This window comes from Ochlerotatus camptorhynchus, unplaced genomic scaffold (assembly GCF_037179485.1).
Source record: "Ochlerotatus camptorhynchus isolate MF236.1 unplaced genomic scaffold, CSIRO-AGI_Acam_v1.1 ptg000467l, whole genome shotgun sequence".
Lineage (NCBI taxonomy): Eukaryota > Metazoa > Arthropoda > Insecta > Diptera > Culicidae > Ochlerotatus > Ochlerotatus camptorhynchus.
Genome location: NW_027040953.1, coordinates 1083132 through 1093798, shown reverse-complemented (window position 1 = coordinate 1093798; position 10667 = coordinate 1083132). Strand labels below are relative to the sequence as shown.

Below are 10667 nucleotides of genomic sequence, written 5' to 3'. Positions count from 1 at the left end.
ACCGTCTTCAGCCAATATCAGGGATTAGTATGCATCAAAAGAAACATTCAAAACACAGGTTGGTGGTTAATTTGTCTGTTAAGGTAGCTTTTATTACTCTCTCTCTCTCTATCTATTTCTCTTTCACTGTCTTTCTTCACCTTCTTCGTTTTCTTCCATTTATTTACAAGTGTTTGAACAGATTTTTTGTTTGCTTTTGATTTTTTTATAACAATCCGTATTTTAGTTTTCGTTTAATAATAATAATGATAAACTTTCGAAACAACACCCCTAGCTTTAGCTGTAATAGCGACTCCGTATGACTCTTCCCTAACTCTAAGAACATACAATTTTCCCTGCTTGGAGATTTGCATTTCCTACACACACCTTAGGTTCATGGATGATCGCGAGATGAATTTGATTTTGTGGTCGTCATGATTTTTTTTTGTTTTAATGGAAATTTCGTCGATTTTTAATGGAATGACGTTTAGCCTTTAGCGCATGGAACATTTATACACGTGAGCATGAGCGTGCAATAAGACCCTTAATATACCCTCAATGTAAATAATTTTTGTTTTCTCTATAACGTCGGCGTCGGATTAAAAGCATTTTGACACAAGCCAATCGATTTGACCTGCCGAGGATGGGACGGTTCATGGGTGCACCGCTTTGGAATCGAACTTGTCGGAGGAGTATGGGGAAAGTTCAATCTAAGAAAGTTTAACTGTAACAAACAATTATGCGGAAGTCAATTGGATCCTTATGGGATATTGAGTTTTGAAAACCCTGTAGCATGTTGGGAAATTATCATCGCTGAACAACTTTCCGCTTTCAATTCGAATGAAAATTGCTTCAATTCCAGAACACTGCACCGCACACCACCCCAATCCCCTTCACGAATCCCTTTTCATAACCTCAAAAAAATAAATGTCTTCAATTGGTACGGCACTTCAAACGCGAGTCCCCCTTCCTCCGCATCCTGACCATCATTGCCTTGGATCTACTCATCGTCATCGTCATGATCGCCCAGCGAGACCGAGTTGGATCCCCCGTTCGAGCCGGACGATCCGGACAGGATGGGTCCGGAAAGTTTCAACAGCGACGACAAAACGCCTCCCAATCCTGGTGCAGCTTGGCCGCCGTTGCCGTGGTCCGAATCGTCGTTGCTATGTCCGTTGCTACCGCCCGAAGATCCACCCAGCAGTCCTCCGCTGAACGATCCGAGCTTGGAAGTGAAGAACTGCACCTTCGGCGTGATGACCGACGACACCAACGTCTGGAAGCTGGTGATCGGCTTCGGCGACTCGATGTGGTACTGCTTGTTCTTTTCGATGTTGGCGTGGTCCAGTTTGTCCACGAAGCGCGTTTTGGCATCGATTATGGAGTTGATTTTCTGTTGGGACATGCACAGGGAGGTATTTGAGGATGGGTTGCCTAGCTTGTGAGTGTGTGTTCTTGGTGAGAATTCGGTTAGATTTGGTTAGTTTTCACCACCGTTAGGGAATTAATACATCAGCAACCGGATTGTTGTTAGTAGGTACAAATTCATCAAACCTAAGCGTCAGAGAAGCTTGAATTAAAAAAAACCAAACGACCTTAACCAAGTAAGCAAACCCCCTTCTCGAGTTGAGAAGATCGTGTGTCTTTGCAGCGAGATACAGATCTCTTAGCATGGAGGTGATCGGAGCCCGTCGTGATGATCAAATGATTATGATGGAGTGTGTGTGTCACACACGGGTGACCTATTGTTTGCACACGAATGACACGAGACTACCGCATGTGTGCCGAGAGTCAACAGTCAGGGACTCAGCCATCCGATAAACGTAAACAGAGGTTTGAATTGGAATTAATTCACTGCTGATCTGAGTGGCTTCTCACGTTTCAGTGTTGATTTTTTTTATCTAATTTATTATTTTGGCTGGAGAAGGATCTACTTATCTCGAGAGATCTGATATTTGATTCGAACGAAATGATCAAGGTAGTCTTCGTGGCAGTGTGTAATATTTATCAATCTTTAGAATTGATTGCCCAAGCCCATATGTTGGGGTCATGAATCATACTGGAGGGTGGGTGCAATGATTGCACATACGAAGGAATCCTCTTAATACATATACAATCAAAATAGCATGAAATTTTAAAATTTATCGCATGTGGGCTCAAGTTTTCATTTGTGTAAACAAATTGAATAAATGCCGATAAAGACAGGCATTCTGTTCTTTAAATTGTTTGGGTGATTGGTGTCTTGAGCGAAGTTTCTCCTAATAATTAGCACCATTTGTTGACATAAACAGTTAGTTAGATATTCAACCGATGTGATGGCATCAAAATAAAACATTTTGTTCTGACATTCTGGAGACTTGACGACAAAGTTGTTCATCTTATCAAAATAAACAACGTTTTTATAGACGTCAAAATTCCACAGCCTACTGTTTTCGAGTTATTTGGAAATCAAAAACTACAAGGGACAGCCCTATGGGGTTGAATGCAATGGTGACGTAGGACTACGTAGTCTTGTATAATAAATCTTATTTTTTAACTGTAGCAGGAGCTTGTGTTTTGTGTAGGAATTTGAGCGGGGTTCTCTCTATTTATACTCTTTAGTATGATGCGCTTGACATAGATGGTCCACAGCAACTTACGAAGAGCTACTGATTCCGATCAGCGGTGTGGTTTCTTCCTTCTTCTATGGATGCTCATGTGAAAATGCTGTCAGTGACGAACATGTGTAGATTTTTTATTAACTGAATTTGTAACGAAATTAACACAATTATATGGAATGAACAAGCATCTACGTCCTGCACTACATGGATAACTATAATGTGCCACATAATGCACGATATTACACTTTTTGTTACCAGGTGAAACTTTGTCATTGACGAAAAAATTAATAAGATTTTGGCGAAAGTTTTTCTGAGGATCAAGTCTGTCAGTGACTATGTGAAAAACAATTTTGTCAATATCGCACGAAAGTCTGGCAATAACAATGACAAATCTCAGCACTGACAGTAGCCCCTCCATATATGTGGTGGATGGTTTCGTTCACCCACCACTGTTCCTCAGCTGTTCTTCAACCAATTGAGCTGATTATCTGTAAATAACTAGTTTATGATTGACACTAATCACATTTAAAAAATCAACATACTTGGTTGAATGATAGCCGAGACATAGCAGTAGATAAATGATACCACCCACCTCATATATGGAAAGGTTACTGTACAAATTCTTGAAGCAAATCTTAAGAAATTATTGAAGAATTTCATTGAAAATTCTTGTAGAATTTATTTGTAAATTTCTGGAACGTTTTATTCGCGAAACTAGAAAAATTCCATTTAAAATTCGTGAACTATTTCAGTCAAAACTCTTGTGAAATTCAATCCGAGTTCTTGAAAGATTTGATTTTATTTTCATCATTTTATGAAATAAATATATTTTTATATTATAGTTCCAGTAGAACTTAATTCGAAATACTTCCAGGATTTTATTTGAAATTCTTGCAAGAATATTTTCAAAATTCTTGAAGAATTTCATTCGAAATTCTTGCAGAATTTCATTCGAAGTTCTTGCAGAATTTCATTTGAAATTATTGCAGAAATGCATTCAAAATTCTTGTAGAATTTCATTTTAAATTCTTGTAGGATTTTCATTTAAATTCTTGTAGGTTTTCATTAGAAATTCTTGAAGAATGTCATTTGAAATTCATGATGAAATTAATTTTAAATTTATTGTGGAACAAAATTTTAAATTACAGGTATACCTCGATATACCGTAACCGTCACTTTGGACTTCTATCGTCAATACCTCGCTAATAACAATTGAATCATACCAATAAATACTAACAATTGATGGAGAATTATCTCATCTGTCCGATGGTGATATTGCTTTGCTTGTTTGAATGATTGTTTACAAAAAATCAGCGATGAAATTCAAAAGTGACAGTTACGTTATATTGAGGTTAACCTGTATGATAAAATTTGTATTCTGGTCGAAATTAATTTGAAATTCTTGAAGAATTGAATTTAAAATCATTGTTGAATTAAATGCAAAATTCGTGTAGAATTTAATTTCAAATTCTTTGAGAATATCATTTGTAATTCATTAAAGGATTTTATTTGAAATTCTTGTAAGAATTAATTTAAAATTCATTGAGGATCAACTTGAAATTCTTGAAGACTTTATTTAAAATTCTTGGAGAATTAAGTTTGGATTTTTTTAGAATTTCATTTAAATTTTGCGTAGAATTTCATTTGAAATTGTTTTAGAATTTTATTAGAAATTATTGTATAATTAAATTCAAAATTCTTAGGAATTTAATTTTAAATTCTTGGTGAATTTTATTTGAAATTAATGATGAAGTTTGTTCGAAATTCATGATAAATTTTATAAAAAATTCTTGAACAATTTGATTCGATATTCTGGTAAAATTTCATTTGAAATTCTTGTAGAATTTGCTTTGAACATCTTGGACTTTTCCATTTATATTTGTTTGAGAATTTCATTCAAAGTTCTTCAATTAATTGCTTGTAGAATTTCATTTGAAATTCTTGTAGAATTGCATTTGAAATTATTGTATTATTTCATGCATTTGAAATTCTTTAAGCATTAAATTTAGAATTGTTTATATAATTAAACTTTGAATTCTCGTAGAAATTCATTCGAAATTATTTTAGAATTTTATAAGAAATTCTCGTGTTATTTCTTTGAAATTCTATTTGAAGCTTATTTAACATTCATAATGGAGTTCATTCGAAATTCATGATGAATTTGATTGAAAATTCATGTAGAATTAAACTACATATTCTTGAAGAATTTCGTTTGATATTTTGATAAAATTTCATTTGATATTCTTGTAGAATTTGCTTTTAAATTCTTGCACTATTCCATTTGTAATTGTTTTAAAATTTCATTCGAAATTCTGCAAGAACTTGATTTAAAGTTTAAGTAGCATTTCATTCAAAATTCTTATTTAATATCAATCTAAATTTTTGTTGAATTTCATTTGAAATTCTTGTTGAACTTCATCTGAAATTCCTTAAGCTTTAAATTTTGAAATCATTTTGAATTGAATTTGCATAGAATTTAACCTTGAATTCTGGTAGACTTTCATTATAGATTCTTGTAGAAATTAATTTGAAATTTTGCAAAAAATTATTTGAAATTCTGATAGAAATTGTTTTGAAATTCTTGAAATTATTTTAGATTTTTGTTTTAATTTTTTAGAAAATTAAATGTGAAATTCTTGCAGAATTCATTTTGATATTATTGAAGATTTCATTTCAAATTCTTGTAATTATATTTGAAATTCTTAATGATGTTTTTTTTTTTTAATTCATTTTGATTTTTTATTCTGGAAGATTTTTTTTAGAAATTCTAGAACTATTTCATTTGAAATTCTTAATGAATTTGTTTAGAAATTCTTGCACAATTTCATTCGAAATTGGTTTAGAATTTTATTTGAAAATCTTGAAAAATTTAATTCGAAATTTTAGCAGAATTTCACGCAAAACTAATGAAGAACTTCACTCAAATATCATTTTGAACTTCATTCGAGATTCCTGTAGAATTTCATTTTATATTCTGGTATATATATTTTTTTAAATTCTTACAGGATTTGATTGCAGATCTTAAAAAAAATCTTTTGATAATATTGTCTTATTTTATTGTTTATTCTAGTAGAATTTCATTTGAAATTATTCTAGGATAGAATTCGATTTTTTTTTTAATTTAATTAGAAATTCTTGTATAATTTCATTAGAAATTCCAGTAGAATTTCATTCTACATCCTTTTCGAGTATGAGTTGGAATTCTTGTAGAATTAAATTTGAAACCCTTGCACAATTTCATTTGAGAATCTTGCAGAAATTCATTGGAATTTATGAAAGAATTGTGGTGAATATTCTTCGAGGATTTCTATTCATTTTTTTTTAATTTTTATATAAGATTATAGAAGAATTTTATTCTTAATTCTTGACGAGTTCTTATTAAATTTCATACGATATTTATGTAAAATGTTATGCAAAACTCTTGCAGAATTTCATGATAATTTGTTGTATAATTCTAATCGTAAACCTTGCAAAATTTCACTCCAAATTCTTGTAAACTTTCATTCGAAGTTCTAGTGTAATGTTTAGTCGAATTTCAATCAACATTTCTCAAACTTTGCCATTCAATATTCTTGTGGAATTCCTTTCAAAAATATTGAGGGATTTCATTCGAATATTTGTCGATATTCTTTTGAAATTTTTAATCAAATTCTTTCAGGATTTCATTGGATGTTCCTGTGAAACACTACTTTAATTTTTGTAGAATTTCATTCAAAATTTCGTGAAGAATTTCAACTGCAATTCTTGTTAAATTACATTTGAAATTTTTGAAGAATATTATTGAAATTTATTAAAATATTACTCGTGCATAATTTCATTCGGAATTCTACAGAATTTTATTTGCAATTCTAAAGAATTTCATTCAAAATTCCAGAATAAATACATCTGAAACGCAAGAAGAATTTGTTTTGGAATTCAAGAAGAATTTAATAAGAAATTCGAGCAGAATATCATTTGAAATTCTTGTAGAATTTCGTTTAAAATACGTGCAGAATTTTATTTAAAATCTTTTAGTATGGTATTCTACATTTTTATATAATTTTATTCAAAATTCTTGCAGATTTTAATTCGAAGTTCTTGCAGAATTTTCTTCTAAATTCTTGAAGAATAGCATTTGAAATTTTTGCATAATTTAAATGGAAACAACACCATTTGGAATACTATATGAAATTCTCATAGAATTTCATTTGAAATTCATGAAGAAAATCAATTGCTATTCTAGTAAAACTTCATATTTAACTCTAAAAGAATATTATTCGATATTCTTGCAAAATTTACTACGCAATTATAGAAGAATTTCATGAGTAATTCCAGGAGAATTTCATTCGAAATTCCAAAAGAATTTCATTTGAATTTTCAGAGGAATTTCATTCGAAATTCCACAATAATTTCATAAGACATTCTAGGAGAATTTCATTCTAAATTCAAGAAGATTTTAAATTTAAACTCAAGTAGAATTTCATTCGAAATTCTTGTAGAATTTAATTCGAATTTCGTGAAGAATTTCATTCGAATTTCTTGAAGAATTTCATTCGAAATTCTTGTAGAATTTCATTCGAAATTCTTGTAGAATTTCATTCCAAACTCATGCAGAATTTCATTAGAAATACATACATAATTTCTTTGAAATTCTTACATTTTAGCAACAACATGCTGTGGAATACTTTATGAAATTCTTGTAGAATTTCATTCGAAATTGATGAAGAATTTCATTTGAAATTCACATAATTCTTCATATGAAACCATGAAAAATATTATTGAATAATCTTGCAGTATTCAATTCGAAATAAATAAAAAAAAACAATCAAAACAATTTGTAGAATGTCACCAAATTCTTGTAGAATGTCACCAAATTCTTGTAGAATGTCATAATATCAAATCTCCGTTGAAATTCTTGAGGAATTGCTTTTGAAATTTTCGAAATATTTTCTTAGAAATTCTTGTAGAATTTCTTGAAAAATTTCCTTAGAAATTCTTGAACAATTGACTGAGAAATGATTGTTGAATTTGTTTATAAATTCTTGTAGAATTTCCACAGATATTTTTGTAGAAATTTAAAAAATATTCTGGTAGAGAATCTATAGAAATTCTTAAAAAAAAATCTTGAAATTCATGCTTATAAATCTTGTTGAATTTCTTTAACATTTCTTTAAAAGTTTCCAGAACAAATACATTCGAAACGGAAGAAAAATTTAATTTGAAATGCCAGAAAAATTTTGTAAGAAATTCGAGCAGAATATCATTTGAAATTCTTGTGGGATCGTGTTTGTTTACTGAGCAGAAAATTATGGGTTTAATCCCAAGCTCTCCGTCATGACTCTTAAAATTTATGATCACTAAACAAAATTAATATGTTCTTTCGATAGCCGGCTATCGAGAGATTAAATAAACAACAAATAAACAATACATACTTTTGGTTGCATCGCCAACTTGAGGTGAATCCTAACCGAATACCCTACCCAACCCTCCAACTCCGTAGCACTTATGAGGGTGTCGCTAAGTCGGTGGCCTCTCGTTAAGTAAGTACTACATCAACATTTCCTTCCCTATCCCTAGTTATGGTAAAGATGGGCGTGGCCGGGAATAGCGACAGTCATGCTTCTGTTACTCTTGTTTAGATTGGAACCAATGTTTACTCCCCAGCATTATTCCTGAAAGTAGTCTAACTGAGAATTTCAGATGAGACGTGAGTGTCGCTAGTATCCAATCTACGAAGTATATCATAACAACGCTAACGCTAATTTCATTTGAAATTCATGTAGAATTTCATTATAAATTCTTTTAGAATTGCATTCTACATTTTTTGTAGAATTTTATTTGAAATTCTTGCAGAATATCATTCGAAATTATTGCAAAATTTTCTTCAAAATTCTTGAAGAATAACATTTGAAATTCTTGTAAAATTTCAATTAAAACATTTCCAACAGCACCCTTTGGAAAACTTTATGAAATTCTTGTAGAATTTCATTTGAAATTTATGAAGAAAATCAATTTCAATTCTAGTAAAACTTCATATTAAACTCTTGGAGAATATGCTTCGATATTCGTGCACAATTTAATTCGAACTTCTAGAGGAATTTCGGAAGAGATTCCAGAAGAATTTCATCTAAAATTCTAGGAGTATTGAATCAGAAAATCAAGGAGAATTTCATTATTAATTCAAAATGAATTTAATTTGAAATTCGAGAAGAATTACAGTCGAAATTTTAATAGAATTCCATTTGAAATTCTTGTAGAATTTCATTAGAAATGCATACTGAATTTCTTTGAAATTCTTGCAAAATTTAAATCGAAACATTTTAACATTAACGTGCTGTGGAATACTATATGAAATTCTTGTAGAATTTCATTCGAAATTGATTAAGAGTTTAGTTAGTTTAGTTTTCTTCATTATCGGTTCGTCTCGTAAATGATGAAGAATTTCGTCTGAAATTTATATAAATCTCCATATGAAAGCTTGGAAATTCATTTGAAATTTTAGAAGAATTCAATAAGAAATCCTTGTGTCCTTAGTTATTCTTGTACAATTTACTAAGAAATGATTGTAGCATTTGTTTAGAAATCATTGTAGAATTTCTATTGACATTCTTCTAGAATGTCTGTAAAAATTCTTACAGAATTTTCGAGAAATTCATGTACAATTTCTTTAGAAATTATTGTAGAATTTCTTAAACATTTCTTTTAAAATTCTAGAACAGTTTTCTGAGAAAGTTCTGTATAATTTTATTAGAAATTAAATTACAATATCTTCAGATATTCAGGTAGAATATAATTAGCTCTGAAAGAATTTTTATTAGAAATTATATTTTAGATTAGATTATAAATTCTGGAAAAAGTTCAGTAGGAATTCAGATAAAACTTCATTAGAATAACTTGTACAGTTACATTCAAAATTCTTGTTGAATCTTATTTGGAACTCGTTTGAAATTTCATTTGAATTTCTTGGATATTTTTGAGAAGAATTTGATTTGAAATCCGTGTACAGTTTAATTTATTGTTTTAATGGAATTTTGTTGGATATTCGTTCGAAATTTTTTAATTTTTTTTTCGATATTCTTGTGGAATTTCATACCAAATTCTTCAAAAATTCATTTCAATATCCCTATGGAATTTCATACGAAATTAGTTTGAATTTCTTGTAAAATTTCGTTTGAATTTATTATAGAATTCAACTCAAAATTCCGGCATAATTTCATGCTTAATACTTGATAATCTTCATTCAAAATGATTGTATAATTTGACAAGCAAGTTCTGCATTATTTCCTTTAAAATTCTTGTAGAATTGGATTTGAATTTTTTGTAGAATTTCATTTGAAATTCTTGTAGAATTGGATTTGAAATTCTTGTAGAATTTGGTTAACAATTATTCTTTGAATGAAAAGATTTCATTCTTTTTTTTTTGTAGAACTTCATCAGAAATTCTTTTTGAATTGAAATGAAATTTTTTGTCGAATTTCATTAGAAATTTTTGCAGGATTTCGTTATGAGATCATTTCAGATTTAAATACAAATTATTTTACAGCTTAATTACAATTTTTTCTTCGGTTGAATTGCGTGTACAATTTCATTCGAATTCTTGTAGAATTTCATTCGATATTTTTGTGGAATTTGTTTGGTAATTCTAGTAGGATTTGAAATTTTTGTTTAATTTCTTTCAATGTATGTGTCCACCTGCATTCTTAATCAGTGTTTAGTTTTATTCAAAATTCTTGCGGAATTTCATTCGAATTTTGTTTTTTTTTTTATCTTGTGGGATTTCATTCGATATTCCTGTTGTGGAGTTGCATTCGAAATTCATGAAATATTTCAATCCCAATATAGGACTTCAACTAAAATTCTTGTAGAATTTCATTAAAACCTTCTAGAAGTATTTCAGTCAAAATTCCAGAAGAATTTACTTTAAAATTCGTGTAGTATTTCATTAAAATTTTTATAATAATTTAATTTGAAATTCTTGCAGAATTTGATTCCAAATTCTTGTAGAATTTCTTTCAAATTCATGTTAAATTTAATTTCAGTAGAATTTCATTCTTGTCGAATGTTATTCCAAATTCAGAATTTCGAATTTCATTCGAAATTTAAATAGAA

General features: G+C 29.7%; 1 protein-coding gene across 1 annotated transcript in view; it reads right to left on the bottom strand.

The window, feature by feature from the left end:
• Positions 1-578: 578 nt before the first annotated feature.
• The window catches only part of LOC135712293 (uncharacterized), a 43886-nt gene continuing 33797 nt past the window's right edge, over positions 579-10667 (bottom strand). The window contains exon 3 of the mRNA XM_065235260.1: positions 579-1372. Coding sequence (XP_065091332.1) covers positions 980-1372 — 393 coding nt within the window. The 3' untranslated portion in view covers positions 579-979. The remainder of the gene's footprint in view (positions 1373-10667) is intronic.